Source organism: Talpa europaea (assembly GCF_964194135.1).
Source record: "Talpa europaea genome assembly, chromosome: 4".
NCBI classification, from domain to species: domain Eukaryota; kingdom Metazoa; phylum Chordata; class Mammalia; order Eulipotyphla; family Talpidae; genus Talpa; species Talpa europaea.
The window spans coordinates 100,833,942-100,860,064 of record NC_140070.1 but is presented as its reverse complement, the minus strand read 5'-3'; the positions used below and the strand labels follow the sequence as shown (position 1 = coordinate 100,860,064).

Sequence of the window (26,123 nt, the reverse complement as noted above, 5' to 3'; positions counted from 1 at the left end):
TGTTCAAGATTCTGGATTATTGATGATTTTGTTATCTATTTATTTAAAAAATTAAATCACTGTGGAGCAACTAGTAAAAATATCCACTGGAGGGTCAGGAGACTTCACCTTAGCACCTACTGTTTCCCAAATTCCAGGCCCTAGTATCCGAAAGCCTGCACATCATCTCTACTTAGATGTCTCATAGACAGCTCTAGTTTTACATTTCAATACAGTGATTTCTGCTCCTCACCTCTAAGCTAGGTCTTCCATCTTCTCCAACTCAAAACCGTACTGTCATTCCTTTCTTTGATGTACTCCTCACCCCCATCAAACCCATAAGCAAGTCCTGTAACTGTACCTCTAAAATATATCCTGGATCTAGTCACTTTGCTCCTTTCCACCACTGACATGCTAGTCCAAGCTATCATGACTTCCCACCTGGTTTCTGCCATAGTGCCTGAGCTGGCCCTCTGCTTCCTGTTTTGCTGCCTTTCAGTCTCTCCTTCACACAGCAGCCAGAATGCTTAGATCCTTCACAACCCCCACCCCCACCTCACCTGCTCAAATCCTTCAGTGCTTTCCCAGAGCACTGAGAACAAACCCAACTCTGAGCATGACCTACTGGGACCTTCCATTTGCTTTTTCTCTCCTCTTTGCCCACCGACCTACTGATCTGCTGGTAGTATACAGTATACAGTAAAAATGTTTTGCATCTTCACTCCCATTAGAAAATGTATATATTTGTAAAGTAGATATACACACTATTGTTTATATTATGTGTAAGATAAAATATATGCAAAATCATAGAAATTACAAAGTATACAATAAAAACAAACAAACAAAATTCTAAAGTTTCTTCCATACTTCAGAACTGATCTTTGGTACCAACCAGGGTGTGACACCCCACTTTGGAGATCACACTGGCGTTAGTCTGCTTTCTGCAATGCTGAGGTCCTTTCCAACTCAGAGCTTTTTTCCTCCTTGTTCTCTGAGTTTGGAACATTTGTCCCGCAGATCCTCCCATAACGGTTCCTTTTATCATTCAGGTCTCAGTTCAAAGATCACTTCCTCAGACACCATAACCTCTTTGCACTAAAATCATATCCCCTGGTTGCTGGCCATCACATTACCCTTATATATTTTCTTCATGGTGTTTATTGTCTTTGAAGTGATAATGTATTTATTTTTAAACATATTTATTGCCTGTCTTTCCAACCAGACCATGGCTCTCTGCAGGGCAAGGTCTTGCCATTTTGTATATTGAGATAGTCTGTGTCTAGGACAGTGCCTGGCACATAAGAGGTGCTTCATACATATTTATGTTTTTTTTTTAAAGATTTATTTATTTATTTATACAAGCACTGGGTACAGTCAGAAGCACGGGATGGTGAGATAATTCACCAGAGCCAGAGCGGGGAGCAGAACAGGCAGAGTGATGAAATACACTGCTGAGGGGAGCAGCGGGAGGCAGGAGAGGTCTGCACACCATGTGGGACCCTTGCCCAGCAGCTGGGGATGGAACCAGTGCTGCAGAGGCTGTAGGCAGCTTCACAACCCAGTGCTCAACCTCTGCGCCACCGGGGAGGCCCCATATTTATGTTTTAATGAATCTTGGTATATTACAATCTCTCTGGATCATTCCTTTCATCTGTCAATTCACAATATAGATTCAGTGAGTTCGAGAATCTTTCTGGTATGAAACAGTACCCTATTTCCAAATCTGAAATTCCAGACTGATAGTTCATTTTATTTAAACATTAACTATGGTACATTGCCAATGAAAGTGAGTATGATTGATGACAAGAACATTTAAATAGAAAGGCACTGAATAATACATACTGGAGGCAATGAAGAGTGGAAAGCTAAAGAGTAAATTGGGTGTCTATGTGCAGGACAAAAGATGCCTGGGGCAAAGATCAAGAGAGTAGGCCTTTCCAAAGCTGGAATTAGAAATACACTAACACTAATTGTCATGGATGGGATTTTCTGTCTAGAAAAACATTTCTCAAAAGTCGTTAATTTTCCACAGTGGTTTATTTATCTATTTTGCTGTTTTTCTTCCTCATAGAGGCAGCATAGAACTAAGGAAAATGGATAAGCTGAAAGATTTAAGTGCAGCATATGGTCCTACCAGTTACTTGTTGTGTGGCTTTGCAGCCACTCAGCTTTTCTGGTTCTTTATGTGTAAAATATGGTTGATAACTCTGACGGTTGTTGTGGTAAGTCAGTGAGATGGTGATTTGGGGGTGCCTGCAATAGTTCCTGGCATAGAATAAACCCCCAGCAAATTGTTGGTTGACTCAAAAGGATAAATGAATGAGTGCATATTACTTCCATTTACTCTCAAAAAGGATTTGCTATATAGCTTACAATTAAAAACACATTTATAGTAGGAGAGTTAAAGTAAAGATAATAGGTCAGCCACTCCTAGGTATATAACCAAGGGAATTGAAAACACATGTTCTCATAAAAACTTGTACATGAATCTTCATGGAGCATTTTTCTTAATAACCAGAAAGTAGAAACAAAATTTATGTCCTTCAACTGATCATGAATGAACAAAACGTGGTATATCCACACAATAGAACTTTACTCAGCCATGAAAAAGAATGAAGTACTGGTACATGTGACGATATGGATAAATCTTGAGAACATATGATAAGTGGAAGAAGTCAGACACAAAAGACCACATGTCATATGATTCCATTTATATGAGATGTTCAGAAGTGGCAGATTTATAGAAACCAGAAGTCAATAAATTGTTGCCAGAGTCTAGGGGACAGGGGGTTATATGGAATGACTGCATAATGGATATGGAATTTCTTTTTAGAATGATGAATATGATCTAGAATTAGATAGTGGTATGGTTACACAACTGTGTGACTATACTACTGAATTGTGCGCACAATATGATTAAAATGTGAATCTTATGTTCTGTGATCTTTATCATAATAAAAAAAATTTTTAAGAAAGGTCACAGAGAATAGGAGTGGGAACAATTGTAGCAGCAATCAAAACTTGAGGTTAACTGCAGTTGATTATTCTGATGAATATACTTGATTTTTGCACATATATTAGCAAAACTAGAAAATAATGTTTTAATCAGGTGTATCATGCTAATGATATTCTGCAATCCAGGCTTTAACTAGCCCTCCAGGTAATCTTAATATATAACCAATGTTGGAAAAGCATTTTCACACAAATGGTAGTTACCAGGTTTCTTGATCAACTAGATTTTGGGTTTTTATGAGCTAGGTGCACATGAATTCAAGCAGCATAAAAACAGTTGTTATTATGATAGCCACAGAACTGAAAGAACAGATCTTGCATCTCATAATTTCCAGCTAGAAATAGCTATATCTTTCTCACCACTATGGCTATAGTGGGTTTCAATGCTAACTAGTCTCTGCATATACATGCCCACAAACAGAAAAACACACACTCATTTCTGTGTGCCTAGTGCCTGGTGCAGGGCTGAACAAAGTAAAACACTCAAGAAATGCTTTCAAGAATGTCCTATAGTTGTAATCATGTGATACATTGCCTTTTCAGATTGCCTTCTTTCACTGAGTATCAGACATTTACCTTATCTCCATGTCCTTTCATGCCTTGATAGCTTGACTTTTTTTATTCCTTGCAACACTTTAGACAGTGTCTAGTATACTGAAGGTATTCAATAGATGCTTATTGAGTTTATTAACACAAAACTAATCAGATCAAAGGAAAAAAATAAGAAGGAAAGAAGTGATTGCAAAGAGAATGCATTCTGAGTATGAACATGGTGTGTCTTAACTCCTTCACTTAAGACTTCAAGTTGAAGGCAAAAGGGTCTTCTGAAATATACTAAAAGTAAAGATGAGATCTAGTAGTTGAAGAAAGGAATGTTGCCAGTCCCTTTAGATAATAACTCAAAGAGTTTCAGTACTCACATAAGCCATTCAATATTATTCCATCTCACCACACCATATTCATGGAATGGTCTATGTATACAACTGATCAGTAACACGCTAAAGACACACACAAACACACACGTACCTTAGCTGCACATACACAGACCTGGGCACAGAGAGTAGTCAGCACGCACACACAGAGCAAGAGCCAAGACCACCCTAATTTACTCTGGGGTCTCAGGCCTAAGGCACGAAAGAAGGGTGGGCTAGAGGAGTGCATGCCAGGAAGAGCTGTTACCATCATTCTCCAGAGACCCTGGTGCGCCGCTGTTAAAGATCTGATCCACATGATTCAATATGAACTCAATCACCACCTGCTGGACCCGGACTGCAAGGAAGGCTGCATCTCCATTGCAACCAGAGGCTTCAATTTCTTTGGACCTAAATTGTGGAAGAAAAACATTCAGTGAGCAAGTCAGCCCTATAACCTGAAGCAGAAGGGGGAGCCAGTGGGCCTTTCATACAAATTTGTTAATCTGTAGACTATTTTAACTATTAAGATCAGTTGCAGGGACTTACCAAAATTGTGAAGCCCAACATACTGAACCAATTTAAAAATTACCAGGTGCTATACATTGTAATACCACAAAGACTATATCAGTAAATATACAGGAATTGATTTTTTTTTCTACAAAGGCTCTCCTCTTTCCATTCCCATCCAACTGTTTCATGGGGCAGGTCATCATTTACTAAGCAGTTGATTCAGGTTGCAACCAGTTGTGATCCCACCCAAACCAACAAAAGCCAATGAGCTCCCAAGACAATAAAAGCCTTTTCAAGAGATTCTAACATAAAGACCGTAACATTGACCAGATCTCAGCAGGAGCCATAAAACACTTGTTCGGAACCTAGAGTTCCAGGTTGGCAGGCAAAGGGCATAGGGTATTAAAATCACCATTAAGTCATACCTGCTACTAATGACCATTTCACTACAGATTGGTCTGAAGGTGGCTTCAATTTTGAAGACTCCAGTGTTGGCTGAAAGCAGCCCACTGGGGTAATTACCTGAGGAGGTTTGGTGCCCACACAAGGGCCAGGTTCCTGGCGTGCATGTTGGTCTTGCTGCTGAAGGAGGCAATGTGGGCCAGGTGTCGAATCAGGTATTCCAAGGTCCTGTAGTGTTCATGCGGATAGATATTTTGGACAAAGTAGGAAACTTCAGTGCCTATGTGAAGCCTGACATCTGGAGATAATTTCTAAGTTTGGATTCAAAAGACTAAATATTTCTATCTTGTGAATTTTGGAGGAATATCAGGAAGATATCGAGATTGATGGAAGTTATTTTCTTGGCCTTAGGCATGCTGGTCCAGGGTGGAATGGGCAAGATCTTGTCAGAATCATCTGGGGCTCTTGCAGCACCACTCAAAGACAGAAGCAGGGAGCCACAGCACCCCAATGCCTGAGGTTTTTAGTGATTACCCAGTCCTTTCACAGAGCAAAACTGCCTCAACAGGGTCTTAAAACTGGCTCTTATCATGGCCTTTTGGGTAATTATATACCTATAAAGGGTAACTTGGTACTTGTTAGCAGCTCATTTCATGGATGAGTAACATCTATTAATGCTAGGAAGTTTATATCACATCAAAATCTGCCCCCTTCTAAAAGATGGGCAGGTTTAGGGAATACTCAGAAAGGTGGCAAACTTGGGAGCTAAACAATGAGAATGAAATGTAAGGATAGGATGATGTAAGAGTTGATGCTAATAAGCAAATATTAGTCCAGCCACATGCTCAAGAGCTACAAAATCCTCTTGGTTTACATAGATTTGGTTACGCCGTGAACCTAAGAGCAAGGGTTCACCATGAGGCTGGCTTCTGTGATGGGAATGACTTCCTGTGGGACACTGAGGGGAGCCTGCAAGTGACTTGGACATGGGCCTCTGCTTCCCACCAATGTCCCTGAGCAGGCAACAACTCACTCTGATAAATGTGACCAGTTCACCCATCTCAAAATGCCCCAAGAAAGCCACTGTCCACTGAATTTGTCCCTTTCATGAAGCCAGCCTGCCTCTTTGGTATGACACCACATTGAGAGGCTATAAATTTATTTTACCAAGGGTTCTTACCTATAATGGGATGGGGGAAGCTCCTGGATAACATTTTGGATTCTGGCCAGTTGGCCTTCTTCTGGACAGTGTGACACTGCTTCCTGTGAAGAACAAGAAGAGACCCAGTGAGTGACTGAGAGGGTGGACACCCAGCTGCATTCTGGTTTCATTTAGGCCCCTGGTATTCCAGCCGCCCAGCGATGCCTTGAGATCACCATTTCAAAAGGCATGCTATTTTAGTAAAAACCAACTGCTAGCATTTCTGGGGATTCATGGTATGAAGTCTCTAACAGTATGTGCACACAGGGGTGCCAAGACTGTCAGGGTCTCTGTGCATCCTCGAGTGGTTGTCAAGGATCTGATAAAGAAGGTGTAGCAGTATGGTTGTGATGAGTCCCGGAGCCTGGCACAGTGTCTGGCACACAATAGGCACCCCCTTTATTTACTGACTGGCAATACTCCATTTCCTTATTTGGCACATCGTGCAAGGACTTTGCCCACTGCTTGTCTGTTTGCTTATTTATTTATTTAATGGAAGTAAAACATACATACAGAAGGCCCCTGGTTTTGAAGGCAATCAAATTTCTCTGCATGGGAAAACTTGAGGTTTCATTTTCTAAGCAGAGGTGGGGTGAAATTTGAGGTGAGGATGACGGTCACAGTCACACTCTGGTAGGCTTGTAAGTCTGACACTAGAGCCAGCATAAGCAAGATCTCTGCTATAATTCTAGCTTTTTGAGATATGCAGGATGCAGAGGCGGGGAGCAAGAATTGGGTGTATGAGAGAGGGGGGCATCTCTGCTCTCTTCCCAGGAGCTGTCATTGAGAAACAGATTTGTGGAGAGGTCTCTGGCTTCCAAGACAGGGAGAGTCTCATAAAGGGAGCTAGGGAGAGAAGCTCAGGGGAAGGAGAGGCCCAGGAATGCTGTGTGGACCCTCCCACATTCTGTCTTGCAAAGGTGGTGATCTGGTGGAGGGGGGTTCTCTTCCTTTCTCTGCAGAGCTGGAATGAACTTTGCAAAGCTTTGCACACACTCCCCACCTCCTCCCACCCTTAATAAAAATGTGTCTGAGGAATAACGGTGTAGGTCAATTTAACAGCCTTCATGGAAAGTTCCCTTAATATTTTAGGAAGATATTAGTCATTTTTGTTCTCTGGGAAGCCAGGCAGCTCACCCCGGATAGTCCCATTTGGGATTGGTGTTTATTTCATTATTCATAATCTCTCCCCATCACACCCCAATCCTATTCAGAAGCTCTTTAGATCCTCCTTTTCCTTTCATCCTGTCACTGCAAGTGTTATTTTTAGTTTTCTTTATGTTCTCCCATTAAGATAGCAGAACCCATCATTGGGAAATTGAGGAAGGTAGCAATAACTTTGCCTGAAAGAGAATTTTATTCAATATTAGCCAAGCCATGGTTAATGATTAAATCTCAAACCATTCAGGATGAATCCATGACTATTTGTTCTCTTTTGATTAGTTTCAATAAGTCTGGTTTCCTGACCTTTGAGGACTCCGGTGAAGGCTGGGCTCTCAACCACTTCAGGCAGGCTCCTCCCTCCTGTTTATTTTTTTATTTAACTTTTTTTAAGATCTATTTTTATTTACTTATGCGTACAAGACCTGGGGTATAAGCCAGAGGATTCACCAGAGAGCAGAATAGATGGATCCACAAAAATACACTGTGGAGGGGAGCAGCTGGGGGGCAGCTGGGGAGACAGAAGAGGTCTGCTGCATCATGTGGGTCAGCTCCCTAGATGGGGCTCAAACTCCTGCCACAGTGGCTAGCCGTAGCTAGATAGTGCTGAAACTTAACTCTGCGCTACCAGGGAGGCCCCCCTCCCTCCTGTTTAACCAATCACAGCTGACATCCCTGAAGCCCAAGTCGTGCCATCAGGCACCTCTCTCCAGAGTGAACACCCTAGTACTCTCCCTTCAGATGTGACTCAGTCTTTGCCTTTTATTTTTCATTAATTATTTAAAAATTATTATGAAGTCGCTTATTATATTAAATTATCTTAAAATAACTCAATTAAAAAGTAATCTTGCACATGATTTAAAAAATGCAAAGTATCCAAAGGTATACACAGGACGAAGTTAGTTTTCCTTGCAACTGCAGACCCACAGTCCTTACACTTCTCTCTCTTGGTCAGTGGAAGCCAAACCACTATGGAACCTGACCCATGAGTAAATTCCCCGGCACCCATTATTCTCCTGCAGTCTAGCTCCACACAGGCCATGCCAACCTCCACATGTTCCCCTCTAACAAGCTCAGCATGTCCCTCATGAGAGCCTGTGCATCTGCTATTTCTTCTGGGCACCTTCTTCTCCCAGATATCTGCACAGTTTGTTCTCTCGCTTCATCCTTGCCTCTGTTCAAATATCATCTCATAGAGAGAACTTTGATTTATCCTACCCAAAATAGCAGTCTCTGTCATTCTTTCCCTTGTATTTTGCATTAATTTTCTTCATAGTGCTTGCTAACCATTCTCATGATAGAACTATGCTTTAAATTTATCAGCTATCTCCTTCACTAAAATATGTTTTATGCAAATAAGAATTTTTATCAGTTTTGTTCACCCTTAAATCCCCACACCTAGAATTGTGTCTGCCAGGCATACATAGTATCCATACCACAGCAGACACAGGCAGCTAATGCATATACTCAAAATTAAAATAACCACTAGTAACCTACTCACAAGGGAAGCTTGAGAGAAGCAACTGCCCACACTTTGCAGCAGCCATTATGAACATTGGTGTCATTTCCTATTTGGTTGCATATACTGTTTTGTATGTAACTTAATATACTGTTTTGCATGTAACTTAATATTGTGGCCAGTTTATGGTCTTCAGATATGTGTCTTTTCATCAGCTACACAGGACTGAAAACAATAGATTTATTATCATTTAACCCATTTCTCAATGTTCAGAGATGTAGTTACTTCCCAACTTTTGAAGTGATAATAACACTGCAATGAAATATCTATAAAATAATGATCTGTGGGGCCTCCCCAGTGGCACAGTGGGCTGAGCGCAGCACTGTGAAGCTGTCCAAAGCCTCTGTAGTGCAGGTTCGATTCCCGGCCGGCCAGGGAGAAACCCACATGGCGCCGCAGACCTCTCCTGTCTTGCCCGCTGCTCCCCTCAGCAGTGTTTTCGGTCTGTCTGCCTGTTCTGCCTCCCACTCTGTCTCTGGTGAATTCTCTCACCCTCCCGCGCTTCTGGCCTGCACCCCAGTTCTTGTATAAACAATAAATAAACCTTAAAAAAATAATGATCTGTGTGTACATCTGATTATTGTCTTAGTGACATATTAAAAAATAACAGCACTTTAGGACTGTTGATAGCAATTTGAAAGGACTTTCTGGGCTACCCAGCCAACTTACACTTTCAATAGAAAGCTGAGTCAATCTCACCATAGGCTCACCAGCATGAAATGGTAATATTAAATAATGTTTCTTTTATAGTCAAATATGTTTTTCTTATACATTTATAATTTAAAAATAATTCTCTTTCTTTGATGAATTGTCTGTTGAGGTTCTTTGTTCATTTGTTTTTACATAGTTGATTACTTGCCTTTTACTTTTGGAAGTATGTTTTATGGAAAAATAATTTATATATAGTTTTGGGGTTCAATTTGTGTTTGGTGATTTTTTTTCCTTTGGTTTTATTCTCAAAAAGTCCTCTCCAGGGCCTCCCAGTGGCGCAGCAGTTGAGCGCTGGGTTGCGAAGCTGCCCGCAGCTTCTGCAGTGCTGGTTTGATCCCCGGCTGCTGGGCGAGGGTCCCACATGGTGCGCAGACCTCTCCTGCCGCCCGCTGCTCCCCTCAGCAGTGTATTTTGTCAGTCTGCCTGTTCTGTTCCCCGCTCTGGCTCTGGTGAATTCTCTTACCCTCCCGCACTTCTGACTGTACCCAGTGCTGGTATAAATAAAATAAATAAAGCTTTAAAAAAAAAAAAAAGTCCTCTCCACTCCAGATCTGCTAAATGATAAGAATATTATTTGATTTTTCCCCCTTTCCAATTTGCTCATTGAATAGTTCCTTCATTCGTTTGGGATGCTTTCTTCACCTCATTTTAATACTTGTGCCCCTCAGAACTGTTAACTTTATTTTAATGTAACATGAGCCTCAACTCACTCATCTGTAAAAAAGACAAAAGCTACTTCATAGACTGATTTTGAAAATGAGATAAAATTGTATTTGTAACAAAGCATACAGTAAGTACTCAATAAATGGTAGCTATTATCATTTATTGATATTAATCCATTACTTTTTCTAATTCTGTTATTATTCCATTGTGATATTATTCTACCTTAGTTATGCAGGTTGGCTTAACTAAATCATTATAAGAATGCCTAACAATGTAGCAGAGCTAGTTCCATGCTCTTGAAGGTTTGCTTTTATTATCATAATTCATTTTGTGATCAAGAAATCTATTCAGGGTTAGATTTCTTGAAATTGGATGACAAGTTGCTAATAATACTGTTTTCGTACTTTTCTGTTGCTGTGGGAGAACAGAATAAATAGCAAAGTCAGGGAACAGGAGATGGAGTGACAAATATGGGTTTGTTCTAAGCCTGTAAACAAGATCTAAGAAGAAACTTTATTTCTGAAGTTTCTAGATAAAAATTCCTATCTATCCCAAGTATCACAGAACGAATTTTAGTTTTGATAAATCAAGCTCATTTCAGTTCACGAAGAGGATGATATTCTAGTCTAACACCCTCAAGGTGATACTATTATACTGATGAGAAGATTGCAACTATGTAGAAAACAAACAAGAGTCTTATGCATGAATTAAAACAACAAGATAAATAACAAACTGAAAATAGCCAGTGTTGGGGAGACTGAAGAAAAAAGAACATTTTTGTCTTTCTGGAGGACAAGTTGGTAATACATAGCAAAATTTTAAATAAGAACATTTTACTCAGTAAATCTACTTCTGTGACTTTTTTCCTTAAGGATATAAGCATATAAAAGTATAAAGATATATGTACAAGATTATTTATTATAATGTTGTTTACTTTAGCAAACAACATTTCCAAAAGCAAAGTGTTGAGAACAAAAATTCTGAGTGTCCATCAGTTGAAACTGGTTTCAGAAATCAGGGTACATTTGAAAGAATACTCTAAAAATAATGTCTCTCTCTAAATTTACTTACATGGAAAGATTGCCATATTGTTGAATTTAAAACATTCTAACACAGAAATATATAGTGCTTAGAAGTGAAAATTGAGAGAAAGCGAGTGCGCACATGAGTGATCTAAGGATATTTCCTGAAATGTTAATAGCAGATATGCCTGACGTGTAAAATTTCAGGTAATTTATATTTTCTCCTTTACACTTTTCTGTATTGCCTTAATTTTTACAATAATATTTTGTTTTCACTTGGGAAAACGAAACACAACAATAACATTATGTGAAGAATAAGGCTGATGAAAATATCCACATGTTAACTGTAGTTTTCTTTAGTCTTTAAAAGTAGAGGCCAATGTTCTTTTCTACTTTGCTCCATTTTCCAAATTGTCTTTTACTGAGCATAATTACTTTTAAAATGAGGAAATAATCATATGCAGTGATGGTTATTATAATCCTTCAGGCCCACAGGAAGCCCACAACCTTTCTACCTGGTTCCTGGGAAAGACTCCTCTGTGGTTCAATGGCCAAGTGATGACTTAGTTGGTCACTCACAATGGCGGTTCTTTCCCTTTTGCCTTAGATCTCAAGGGAAGGGTCCTACCCCCTGACACTTCCATATCAGCTGGCATGTGATGGCTTCTCTAGTTTCAGCATTCATTCTTGGGTTGTATGTTCTGGACTAATTTTTTTTAAGGATTTATGTTATTTATGCATACAAGAACTGGGGTATAGGCCAGAGGTGCGGAGGGTGAGAGGATTCACCAGAAACAGAGTGGGGAGCAGAACAAGCAGATTGACTGAAATACACTGCTGAAGGGAGCAGCAGGCGAGACAGGAGAGGTCTGCCGCACCATGTGGGTAATTCCCTGGCTGGGAATCAAACTCATGCTGCAGTGGCTGCTGATAGTTTCATAGTGCTGAGATTTAACCCCGTGTGCCACCAAGGAGGCCCACTAATTTTTTTAAATTAAAAATTAATGTATTTTCAGTGGTTAAGTTTTGAAAGCTAAAATATAAAGAAGCAGGGAAAATTATACTTCCATCATTGAAATAAATGTTAATCCTTTGACATCTTTTTAATCTTAATTTCTTAATATACATTTCCTAATTTCTTAATAATACAATTTTGAATTCCTTAATATACTATTGCATATCTTTTTTTTTGATTACCATTTCTAGTGTTTTCCTGTATCATTGAAAACTCTTAAATATATGTTGAATGGCCCAAGCCCAATTTTTTAGATGTATCATTTATTCCTGTATGATTTCAAATTGAAAAACTTTTTTATAAGATCAAAGCAAGTTTGTTGCAGGATCCATGAGAAAGATTCCTCTCCATGGCTAGTCCCTAGATCTAGTCCTTCCCAATAATAGCAGCTCTTCCCAATCAAGCACCCCTTCTGACCACCCTACTCCAGCACTCTCTTGTCCTCACAAGTATTAAAAAAATCCACTGACTTACATTTTTGCTCTTAATAATCTGCCTTATGCCCTCATTTTCTTCCTTAACTAGACAAAATTCTGCCGTCAATTATTTCAGTCATTCTCTTGCACACAACTCACCCACTCAATCTACTTGTGCTAGCTGAATCTCAACTTCAGTTAAACCCAACTCTGCCATCTCTGCACCTCCACCTGCAGCCAGATGTTCAGGTCCTACTTTTTAATGCTGTCTCTGCAGACATCCTTGATGCATTTATTCCCCTTTTTACTTTTCCTATGACTGCCCTGCGTGGTGGTCATACAGCTGCTACTTAGGAGTCTGCCCATCCATCCTCCACTAGCACAACTCATTGGCCAATCCTGTACTCCCTTGAGGCAGCTTCTCTTAGATTCTTTTCTCAACTATCTGACCTCTCTCTTGACTTTCTTTTGTTCTCTCTCCCTTCCCACCCACTCCCCTCTTTCCACAGCTCCCCAAAGAAACAGAAGGAATAGTATGATGAAAATGAACTAGCACAGTGGGTGTAGCATCTAGAGGCTCAGATTCCTGTCCTGCTGTGTGACCTTGGGTCAGTCGCTTCACTTCTCTGGTTCTTAGTTTCTTCCCTATACAACATTTGGTTAAATAAACATGGAGATAATTTAATCCAGCTCTTAAAACAAACATGGTTCTGAAAACTTAAGAAAGGAAAACTTTAACAGTCCCACTACCCTACTTTCCTCACCATACCATCCTACTTCCATCACCAAGCTAAGATAACGTCGACCATCTGGAGAATATTGTTATTTTTGTGCTGAAACTGTCCTTGGCCCATCCATGAGTCCCACTGGGTAGCCATAATGGAAATCCAAACACTCACCGTGAATTTCTCATAGAGCTCATAAGTCAGGAGGGGGTTGGGCAGCTCCCTAAAGTATAACTTGCAGAGTGAGCCCACACAGTGGATGTCCTGGAGGTACACTTCTCTTGTCAGATCTGGACATTGATCTGAGCCAAACTCTTGCCTGAAACAACACAGACAGAGACATAACAATCCCAGGGAGCATGTGTTCCATGTCAGCAGCTGCTTGGCTGCTTAGGGATAAAAAGACCCTAAACTGCTGATCTGACTATATTTTTGACTTTTATTCGAAAAGACCTACTGCAGGCCCAGAGAAGCTATGAGAAAACTTCCACTCCAGGTCTGGATCTTCCCTATAAAAGCTGCTGGGATTAGAAAGACATAATGCCCATTTACAAATAGATTTCTCATGGCATTATGTCCACAGTCTCCATTATGAACAGTGGGGAAATATGAAAGCAATTTGGGAAAACAGCCTGTTGAGAATTCAGTTTTTCCAAAATATTGTTCTAAATGAGCTGCTCTTTCTTGGAGGAAAGACCAAAACCAGGGTGAGTCAGATTGTTATCATTCATCTCCATATATTCTTGTCAACAAACTTGTTTTATCTGGAGGACCAAATTCACGGTTTGAGAACTTTAACCACATATCTCTTTGATGCTGAATGGAACCTTTTAGGCTGCCTAGTAGTGATTCCAACAGGATAGATGAGTTCAAACTATCTTCTTACACAATCTGTAGAGGGTTGTCTGGGAACACCATCTGATTTCAAGTCTCATATCTAATTTAAAAATATTTCTTAACAAGGTTACATGAATATATAACCTCAGTAATGTGTACTTACAAGTATAAAAATCTGTTTTTTAAAATGCTGTATTTGCATTTTAATATAGAAGAGAAGTTAGACTCCTCCAAGGTATTTACTTGGTCAGCAAAAGCAGTGACAAAGTCCATGGGAATCTCAGAACCAGTATTTTAAAACAGCTGGCTGCCCACTCACTTAGAATCTGGTTCTGCCTCTTTAAATAAAGGACAAGGAAGTCCCCCATGCTTCCAGAGCCTGAAAGAAACTGAATGGGGCCTTGAAAAGAAAACCATGCCATGGTCACATAAATTCATTGGTGTGTGTTTTTTTAAGAGGGCAAAGCAAGAACAATCTATAGCTTACTCATTTATTTAGCTAAAATTTTCTCTTGTCAAGGCTATGACTGATCCTGAAATGAAAAAGAGTTAGCCATAACCCAAGTGTCATTCCACCGTACCAACTACTGTGCAGCATATTTCAGAGCTAAGTGCTAGCCATCAAAAAGCATTTGCTGGGAAACTCTTAAAAAATGACATACTAGTAAATTAGTGAAATTATGTTAACACATAAATCCATTAAAGTCCATGGCTGCAAAAAAAAGTTATTTTTAACAGGCATCACTTCTCCAGGAGTAAAAAGAATGTTTTATTACTTTGGTATAAGTTTGTTGAGACTTGGAAGGGAGGGGCAGAAAATCAAATAGGAGTAAAAAGACAAAAAATGAATTACTATATTATTTATTAAATTTTATATATTTTATATTAAGGCTATTTTTTATTATTTTCAAATTGTACACTTATACCTAAAGAATACACAATAAATATATTAAAATGACACAAAAGTTATTTTTGGTGTTAAAGAACAATATGCAAAATATATAAACCTATTGTTTTAGTCATTAAAAAGTATATGTATTACTAATGCTTAGCTCTGAAATATACCAATGTATGTATATGCATTTATATATATATACTCTTGATATACTCTATATACATACTATACATATATATACCCTGTATTTATATATACTATACTCCATATATATGTGTATATTTATTTGTTTTATTATTTTATATATAACATATAAAACATATCTGTGTTTTCTGTGAAGGTTATTGTCCTCATAATTAAATGTGATAGAAATTTCTTCCAAACGTTTAAGATAAATCCATAGGATTAGAAATAGGTTCATCTATCCATACTTTTTAAAATACCAGCATCAATTAGGCAAATGCATGGTCATGTAGACTTCTGATTTCCCACCCAGATGAAATATCAAATGTTGAGTGTGCCAACAAAAAAACTCTCATCCAAATCCAAGTTCTGAACTCTATGTAACAGGGATCTCACTGAGCTCTGGCTAGGTGAGTAAATAATAATAAAGTATGTTTTCCTAACTTGTAATTTAAATCATTTGAGTTAAATCAGATCCACCTAAGAAGGAGCAATCTGGTGCAAGACTAAGAAGCAGATTAATAAAAGCCCTCAGGAGCTTTTGTTGGAAAGAATTACATCAGACTAGAGAACTTCCTGATTAGATTAAGGACAGTTAGGCATCTGAAAACATCAGCACTTGATTTTAAACCCTGCCATCTTTCCCTACTCCCTTTAGGTTTTTAATACTCCCGATACCTGTGGCCAGAGGGGTGGCCAGAGGAAAGATGGGAGAATTCTTGTGGGGATGATTCTTTTCGCTTACCTTAGCCGTTGTATGTTTGAGGTGACTCCTGACAGCCGATAAATTCCATCCACAATGCCGTGAGTCTCTATAAATTCTGCACAGCTCTTCAGTACATATGGAACTATGTAAAGGAAAACAAAAAGAAGTATTAGTATAAATCTGACTGCCCATTAAAGAAACTCTTTTTAAAAAAATCCAGGTAACTTCAAGAAGTGAGTATGGAACCATGTGAGTTACAAGTGGAAATAATTACTTGTAAGTAGTAGATAATGTTCTTTTGTAGGGTTTTGTTAAAGTTCAGAAAACTCATGTGTCTTGAGTTGTTTTTTTAAGAATGTGAAAAATATGCAAAAACTTAGATTTTGAAACCAGCAATGACCTTGAAAACCCACAACTCAACCACCTCATTTTACTGGTTCTTCAAGTGTGGTCTCCTGACCAGCATCTCCTGGGAACTTGATGGGAATGCAAATTCCCAGGCTGGTCTCCAGACCCACTGAATCAGAAATTCTGGAGGTGGGGCCCAGCAGTCTGTTTGCAAAAGCCTTCTAGGTGACTGTTACCCACTAAAATTAGAGACCCACTGTCTATTTTATACATTAAGACCCAGGGCACAGGTAAATTTGTGTACCTTACTCAGGATTACTTGTTGCTTATGAAAAGTTATTAACACATGAGACAAGTCTTAATATATAGATAGGTAGAAGAAAAACAAAACACAAAGTCAAATCTACATTGTGAATTTAGCTATGTTAACAAAAAATTACAAAGGAAAATGACTAGAAGAAAATCTGCCAGAATGTTAAAGGTGATTTAAAGTTTAAAGTGCTAAAGAAGTGTTTTCTTTTTTTTAAGGTGAGAACCAACCCTCCCACCATCACCAAATGGGTCAGGCATTGATTGAAAGGATCACAAGTAAAAGACCGACATGGCCTCTCAAATTCCTGCCGTGAAAAGTCATGGAAGAGTCTGGCTACACTTTTCTTTCCAGGGCTGAGCCAGAACTGCTCAAACAGCTCAGTGACTAAGAAAAGGCAGCCACTGGTTTTCTGGATGGTAAGGAGAGAGCAGCAAGTCACTTGTCACTTTGGTCCCAGGACAGATCCACCAGAGGTCCTTGGGAGAGCGCTATGAGCAGTGACTTGCATGGAACTACTCAAGTTTCTAATGCTAAAGTCAGGCAGAGAAGTGACGTGGGAACTCCATGAATTAGTTCTTGGGTTAGCAGTGTGCTCATTCCCCCAAAACATACCCAATCCATGAATGACCCAGTAGACTAATGTCAACCCACTAATGTCAACCCATGATCATGTCAATGCACATGATCATGCCTACACCCAGTTCCAAGTTGGACTAGACTTTCCATGGTGACACTGGGTGTTCAGATTCTATGTTCTTCCTGGATTCTGTATGACAATACTGTCTAAACCTCCCACCCCCATTTCCTTTAGCTACTAACTACACATACATGGTCACTAAAATTCCTCATACTTAAATATTCCACTTGTCTGTCAAAGGTCTTCCACCCCCAGAGTATTCCCTTCTAAGACACATCCATGTTTTTTGCTCCTATCCTCTAGAATTGAGGAGAAGCTTAGCTGAGAAGAGGGCAGGGGGTGGACTTGGGATCGGAAATCTTGAGGACAGAACAGAGGTAGATCCACTTACTATGTGAATAGAGTTTGGGAGTGAGTGTGATGGGAAGGGACTGTGAGTGTGAGCAGGGATCCTGAGTTTCTGCCTGGCTTCAACTAGAAGAGCTCTACTCTGCTCTGTTTTATGAAATAAGGTTCTTGGTGAGATGCTTGTCTCCCACTCCTATGAGACACTCTTTGTAGATGGTCTCATGCCTATAAACAAACAAAAAATAATTTTGCCTTATTTGTGTTTGTTTGTTTGTTTAATCCCTGTTTGCACAAGAATAGTTGACTCTTTCCCCATCTCACCCAAGCTATTGGTGGTTTATGGTTAACACAGAGTTGGACACCAAACTGCTTTGGTAAGTTTGGGAAAAATATGTAATATTTGTTTCTCGGTTTCCACATCTGTAAAACGTGGAGTCACTTGTCACTTTGATCCCTGGACAGATCCACATCCACCTGAGGTCCATAGGGGAGTGCTATGAGCAGTGATTTGCATGGAACTACTCAAGTCTCAAATGCTAATGTCTTCAGGCATAGAGGTTGTGTGGGAACTCGATGAACTAAGTCTAGCTATGAGGGCAACAGCTAGAATCAAAGTAATCACTATAAACATTTAGCACAGACCATAACATATAAGAAGCAATCCACAATGACAGTCATTATTTCTATTTGTCGTTTATCTATGTAAATTTATAATTTAGTGAGATGCAATCTTGGTGAAAATGGAGCTTGCCTCCTCCCATCCAATGAGCTCTTGGAGCAGAGATGACCAACCTCTTACCAGTCAGCATTCATCTCTACTTTGCATCCTTTTCTGTTTAAATGTTTCTACTTAAATGTGATTTGACTCAATGAGGTCTCTTCTAGGTACTGAGTTGTGTCTTCATGACACAAAGGTAGTAGGATCCAACTGTGTATGGATTTTAAGGCCCAGAGCTGTTTGTCCTTGGGGTATTCCAAACTCTGAGTTTTTTCTAAGGTGTATGGCTATTGTGGCCTGCAGGGCAAAGCAGACGTAAAAGTTCTGAGCATTCATAAGGAGGACACAAAGACAAAAGCCTCCATCCTAAAGTGCCTTTATAAAGAACCCCACAATAGGGGCAGTACAGGGTCATCAAACTGTCTTCTCTTGTTCTCAGACAGGGACCTCCCAATACCATAGCTTTCTGCTATGGATCCTCAGGCTCTGTTTGTATTAAAGGTGGGGAAAACACATTCCCCGGATGGAACCCCATCATAAATTTACTCTGGCTTTGGTACAGAGGCCCTAGAAACTCTTGTCCACAGCTCTGTTTAAATAGGAGACAACATTAAAATAACCCAAGGGAAGAACATGGTCTTAATCCCTGAGGAGTGTTAGCTTTTTTGGATTCTTGTCTAGGGCCAAGTTGGAAGGTGCGGAAATTCTCCTTTATACTCAATAAATGGGAAAGGAGCCTCTTAGTCTCTGTAATTGTCCAGCTCCAGAAGCCATAGCAGTGGTTCTCTGACTGTGGTTTCCAGATCAAGTCTGGAAGCAGACACATGCCTCCAGATAATTCTGAGGTGGCTAAAGATGAAGACCGTTGGGCTAGGACAGAGCTTCTCATACTTTCATGTGTGTACAAATCACTGGCATCTTGTTAACATGCAGATTTCAGTTTAAGAAAATAGGAAGAATGTCAGTAAACTTGGATTTGTAACAAATTCCCAGGTGATGAGGATTTTGCACATCTGCAGCCCACACATAGTGATGCTGGTAGATAATATGGTAGACGCTACTAAGTTTACGCTCAATGTCTCAGAATTCTTTAGACTATTGTATCTGGGGTCCAACCAAACTGGGGACACCCTAAGATGTGGACAGTATAGAAGCTTGATACAAAATAGCTGATTAGTTACAGATGGAAAGAAAGCTTTCATTGTCAAGTTAGGCATGGGAAAGAGAGGTTGGAGGTTGGAGTCACAGAGCTAGTTCTGTGGGATTTATCCTGGACCCAAAGAACTCTCCCCTCCTACAGAGGTACATACAGTTGCTGATTATGATATAATTTCATGACATCTTTTAATTGTTTAACTGATGGTTCTCTAAGTCCCCCCCCCTTTTTTTAACCTTATATCAGTGACCTTAAACATCAAATTTAGCCTGAGCACAAAATAAATCATTTTCTGGTTTTGTTTACATTTTTTTAACTTAAAAAAATTGAGATGCAATTCAAATAAAATTCATGCTTTTTAAGTGCACACTTAAGTAGCTTTTAGTATATTTACAGAATTAAGTAGGCCATCATATTTTAGAATATTTTCATTACCATAATTCCAGAATAGTTTCATATGTACAAGGTTATAAAATTGTAACGATTTTTATAACCATGCACAAGATTGCTCAACAATAAGAAGTTGCTTATTTAAATAATGGAACATTCACATAGTGGAATACTATATAGTCATTAAATATAATACATAAACTTCAATGAACTGATATGGAGTGCTTTCCAATATATATTGTTAAGCAAACATAACAAACTTCAGCCCAACATTATGTTATGCTAGCATGTGCTTTTAAAAAAGAAAGAAAAAATAGATATGCAGTTTGTATGTGCACTAAATATCTATAGAAGTACACAAAGTGTTAATGTTAGCTACAGGAAATAGTAGGGAAGGGACTAGGGTCAAGGCTAAGAGTGTGAGAGAGAGTTCTCACTGTATATGCTTTTGTACTTTTAAATTCTGAACTATAAGACTGTATTACTTTTTCCAAAACATTTTCATAAAAATTTAACTCAACAAATATTTATTGCAAATTTGCCCCTATCCAGCACTAGGTACCAGGTATTGCCTATTTCTATCTCATGTTCATCACTAAATTGTGAGCTCCTTATGGACAATGAGGACAGTACTATGTCTCAGTCATCTAGAATAGCCTTGAAGAAAAACACTTGAGGTGTTTTTGCTGAACAGGATATTAGTCATTTTTCACCAGGTGAATTTTCCATGCGCCATTGATACTGGATCCCTCAAGGAAGAAATCACTTATGTGTCAGTTAGTGCACTAGGTGCTATTTTTTAACATCTCTATTTTACAGTCATACCAAACGCATATAACAGATAAAATTATCTCCATTTTGAAAACTGATATTCAGAAATATTTCACTAAGTTGCCCAATGTCACACTGCTAGTGAATGTAGGAGTTGACTCCAAACCCAGATTTGTTTGACTCCAAACCTGTGCTTTTCTCACGATAACCACACATGAGGATGAATAGAAAACATCCCATGTCTACCTGCCTTGCACCCTCCCTATCAGGAGAGTGGGTCCTATGAGTTGGTGGCCAATTCTGGAGGTGCTATTTGAGAGAACCCCTCGGTCCCTTGCCCTTGAGAACTCCTAGGTCCCTTGCCTGTGACTCCCCCAATGCCTGCAATTCTACCACTGTAGTCCCTACGCTAAGGTGGTAATAGCTTTTAAGAATTCAATACCTGTGGTTGATATCTAATTTTAAATTCTTTTTGAAAAAGTTACAAAAGCAATGTATATTGATTAATAATAATGAAAAAGATACACAAGTATAAAGAGTATGGAGGATTGTCTCCCTGTTATACCACCTTTCTTTAAATGACAAAAAGATGACACACACTGAAATATAATAATAGTCATTATTGGGCCTCCCCGGTGGCGCAGCGGTTGAGCGCTGGGTTGCGAAGCTGCCTGCAGCCTCTGCAGTGCCGGTTCTATCCCCGGCTGCTCCCCGGCCACCGGAGGAGGTTCCCACATGGTGCGCAGACCTCTTCTGCAGCCCGCTGCTCCCCTCAGCAGTGTACTTCGGTCCTTCTGCCTGCTCTGCTCCCCGCTCCGGCTCTGGTGAATTCTCTCACCCTCCCGCACCTCTGATTGTACCCAGTGCTTGTATAAATAAATAAATAAACAACAACAACAAAAAAACCACTTTAAAATAAAAAATAATAATCATTATTATACAATGGTTGAAATGATTTTTGCTCTTCTATATTTTTTATTTTGCTTTTTTCCTGAATTTTCTCTAATAGGATTATAGTGAAAAAAGATTTTTTTTCTTTAAAGAAAGGGTTTTTTGAAAAACAAGTTTACTAAAGAAGCCAGGGGGGTTTCTAAAGTCAGTGAGACAATTTCTAGATGTTTGTTCAAGCCCTTTCTAATGACTCTGTTGAAGTCTTTTTACCCCTTGTTAAATAGAGGTATTTACCTAACCTGCTGGTGTGATGTAAGCAAGACCTAGTTCTGCTCCACAGCTGCGCAGGGCTTCTGATGGCAGATACCATGCTGGAGTCCCCTCTCCTCTTCACTTCCGGGGTCTCAGAGGCACCAGGGAGTCAGAGGCCAAATCAAGTTAGCTCTTGCCTCTAGAAGTATCAAATCCTCCCTCTGGTCGTTATCCTGCCTTATCCCATCTAGGCACTTAAAGCTCCACTCTCATCACACCCACTCTTCCAGATGACCAAGATTCTCCTCCTACCAAAGCAGATATGTTGAGGACAACCCACTAGGCTCCAATCCTTGAACTCTCTACCATCAGCCTTTATTTGTACTTGATACACCCCTCATAACCACCTTATGAGGGAGCTATTAATCCCTGCTTTGACAAAAGGAAACTGAAGCTCAGAGGTCTTAAGTAACTTAGCTAGTATGGAAATACCAAGCAAAATATGTGAAGGGCCTTAAAGAGGCAAAGAAATGTGATAGAAGTTCTTCTAAAAAGATTGCACCTGGTGGATGAAGTCAGGCAGGACTTTTGGCTGCTAAGCAAGAACAGGAAATAGGGTGCAATTATAGAGAGCCGAATGAGGGGGACTATGTTAGAGAAAGCTGAGACAGTGAGATAAGTGGATAAAGAAGAACAAATCGAGGCTGGCCAATAAGAACTCTGACACTGGTTCACAGGGTGATTTGAGATGTTATGATGTGATACGATGTAAATGATACTGTGTGATATAGACTATAATACATGCAGAGTATATCAATACATGCCTGGCATGTTAGTGGTCTCCAGTGGGGCTGGAGCAGGAATCATATGCAGTCATGAGAGTCTTAGCCATGTTTTGGTCAATGATGAATCACATACATGACATTGGTCCCAACAGGCTCGATCTACAATATCATACAGCCTAGTTGTGTAGTGGGCTAGACCACTTCGGTGTGTGATTATATTCCATGACGTTTGCACAACAAAATTGCTAATGACGCATTTCTCAGATGTATCCTCAAGCAAGGCATGACTACAAACAAGATAGGAAAGAAATAATGTGCTGAATTCCAGGAATGTTGACTAGACCAGTCTAGTGGAGGAGAAGCATTCAAGTAAATAGGGGGTGTTTTTAATGGACTTAGGAAGATTACACTCTATCTTGATCTCCACTGCTAGATAAGTTTTTCAAAAACTTGACCTTGATGATAAAGCTCCCCTCCTCTAAAATATTAGTGGTCCTTTATTGCCTGTAGAATAATGTCCAGTCCAGACAGCTCGAGGACTAGACCTTCAGCTGCATCATTAGACCTAACCAAGGAATTCTTCCTTTTAAGGGACAAGGCCTTAGAGAAAAATGGGTGGGTGTAGGGGATAATATGAAGAAAAAGACTTGCCTCAAACATATCACTCTGGATAGAAACATAAGGTGCCCCTTTAGGGTCTATGGAGAGAACCTTTTTTCTTTGCCAAAGAGAAGTGAGAAGGCTCATTCAATTCTAGGCGTTGCTTGAAATTTCTTTAAGAAAGGTTAAGTGGTTATTCTGGCTCAGAGATTAAAGGCTGGTGGAAGGGGGTGGAATATCTGGACCACATATCATCATCTAGTTAATGAGCAAGTGGAAACAGCCAAGGAGGGACTGTCACAGGGCGCCCCTGGAGTGTGTGTCTGGGGGAGGGAGGTGGTTGTGGCAGTGAGAAAGGGCAGTGTTGAGTACAGAAAAGGGGTGGGTATGACCGGGTGAAACAGAAACCTCAGAGAAACTTGGTTTGTGGCCTTGGATTTAGAGCTGACCCTGTTCACCTTAACTCAGGGGCTTTGCAGAAGGGTTTTGTGGCCTTGCTGAAAATGGAGTCCGCTAGGCTTTGCCTAGCTTATGAAGATTTTTTTTTTTTTGGCTCATCCCTCCTACTGTCTGACTTTGTTCTCAGACGACTCTGTAAGGTGGAATCACTCACTGCATGGGGCTGCTCCTCAATGACAGAAAGATATGTCCATCATCCCCTGCATCCATCCACCCAGGCCCAACTTGTGAGCATCAATTTCCTTCTCATTGCCAACAAGTCATTTAAGCCCTCAATTTAACAGCATAAAGACCACAGTTAGCTTGGATCACCTGATGAAGACTTTATTTCCTGAACTAGCAGCACTCTTCCCTGTCACCAGCTCCTTGGGATGCCACCCAGAGGAGGCTGTTCCACAGTAGCAGATGAAAGGAGAGCTCTGTGTGTCCCCAGAGAGTCAGAAGGGTGTGAAGAGACAAAAGATGTGTGCTGAACAGGCAGCTGAGAGATAAACAAAGATGAAATTGTAGGCTTTACTAACACAAATCATTTCAAAATGATTTCAAAATTTTTTCATGTTGGAGTGTGTGCGGGCCACCTATTTTTTGCCCACCTAATGGGTGATCATGAGGTGCACTAACCAAATGCTATGTGTGTGTCTGTCCCATGTTCACCAATCACGATTTAATTAAATTCTCACAGCACTGAAGTATAGGTTTTACGATTCCTACATAATACATGGGAATATGAGGTTCAATGTGGCTAGATGAGTTGCTCAAGGTCAGCTTGTAGGAAAGCTGGGATGCACTTTCCCATACATTAAACATAACCTCTAAACTAGGGAGACTGAGGCATAGAGCAGCCAGAAAGCAGCAGAAAGTAGAGAAGATTTCTTGTCTAATAGCAACTTGATGAGAGAGAATGGAGACAAGGAGTTAAGAAACCGAAGTTCTAGTCCTGACCCCCAGGTATTAGATTTCAGACCCTTGAGGAGAGGAACTGTTCTCTTGGAATTCCTCAGCTATCTCACAGGTGCAAAGTGCTATGTACCTGTGAGTTAAAGCAACAGGAGCTATGTGTTCTCAAGCAAAAAAAAAAAAAAAAAAAAAAAAAGGCCATGTGCTAGAAGCAGTTATGGATCTAAAGGATTGCTAATGTTTCTTCCAGGTGTAATAGCCCATAACCTGTCAACTTCCTGGATGAATTGGGGGAGGTAAAGCCTCTCTTGAAGCTAAGAAGGAAGGTGTGAATTCTACCTGCACATGTTGAGGCCCTCACTCCTACTGGTTCTGCTTTGCATCTAGGTCCTCCAAAGCAAAACATGAGCATTATTTCTTGTTTGTTAGTTTTGTTTTTGCTAATGACTCCACAACTTGCCCCACCCTGATGAACGGAAATTTGTATTAAATAAATATAAACTTCAGTCTCAGAAGGTTTATACATGTCCTTTGGTATGGCTGGACTTCTATTAACCCCAATGCTATTTTTATTATTATGGAGGCTGGAGTCCTCCAGGGACTTAGCTTTGACTGGTGCTGAGTTCATCTGCAGTTCCCCCGACTGATGTGACCATGCCCTTAGAGTGAGAAATAACCTTCTTTTGCTTATTGTACCCTCTGGGTTCCCCAGGCAGCTCAGTTTCCTAATGGTTTCCAGACCTATGGCACCATGGGTCCTTTTCATTTTACTGTTTTGTTTTTTTTTTAAATCAATTTTGTTGATGAAAGATGAGGAGCATTTAGAAAAAGCAACTTCTTCCGTGGCTGGCTGGGTCAATTCGAAGAACAGCCAGGTAGCTCTTATCAGCTCCTCACTGCACCCCCGCCCCCAGCATCCTTTCATTTCCTGCCCAATATTCCCGAGCCACAGGCAGCCATTGTTTCCAGAATCGCTTTGCTTGGAAGCCTGGGTACCATGTGGCCTCCCAACGCTTCCTGTTGTTACAAGGCCTCTTTTTCCTGCTGAAAACAACAGCACTTCCCTGCAGTATGTAACCCTTTTTGGGTAACTCATTTCTTCCATGAGCTCATTCAGTGCTTCAAGTGCTGGGTGCTCACTAAATATATTTGGTTAACTTTTTTTTTTCTTATTATACATGTACTGCAAGTAAAAACAAAATTAAATATAGATGAACAAAAGGAAAAAAGTCATCAAATCTCACTCTGTCTACAAGCACTTGAAACCTCTTTGGTGTTCATGCTTTAAGACCATACAGCTACCGGGCCTCCCTGGTGGCACAAGGAGTTAAGACACAACCTATGAAGCTATCCGCAGCCGCTGCAGCATGAGTTCAATCCCCGGCCAGGGAGCTACCCACATGGCCCACAGACCTCTCCTGACTCGCCCGCTGCTCCCCTCAGCAGTGTACTTTGGTCAGTCTGCCTGTTCTGTTCCCCACTCTGTCTCTGGTGAATCCTCTCACCCTCCCCAAATCTCTGGCCTGTACCCCAGTTCAGACATAATAAATAAATAAATAAATAAATAAATAAATAAATAAATAAATAAATCTTCAACAAACAAACAAACAAACAAACAAAAAAACTACACAGCTACATACACAGAATTTACCAGTGGACCTGGGGCTTGAAGAGATGACCATTTTCA

The 26,123-nt window shown here is 40.1% G+C and overlaps 1 protein-coding gene across 1 annotated transcript in view; it reads right to left on the bottom strand.

Moving 5' to 3' along the window:
• The window catches only part of ARHGAP31 (Rho GTPase activating protein 31), a gene marked incomplete at both ends in the record, with an annotated part of 95,952 nt that overhangs the window by 18,480 nt on the left and 51,349 nt on the right, over positions 1-26,123 (bottom strand). Inside the window, 5 exons of the mRNA XM_084232244.1 lie at positions 4,171-4,313; positions 4,938-5,045; positions 5,998-6,080; positions 13,425-13,569; positions 15,911-16,013. Coding sequence (XP_084088370.1) covers positions 4,171-4,313; positions 4,938-5,045; positions 5,998-6,080; positions 13,425-13,569; positions 15,911-16,013 — 582 coding nt within the window. The remainder of the gene's footprint in view (positions 1-4,170; positions 4,314-4,937; positions 5,046-5,997; positions 6,081-13,424; positions 13,570-15,910; positions 16,014-26,123) is intronic.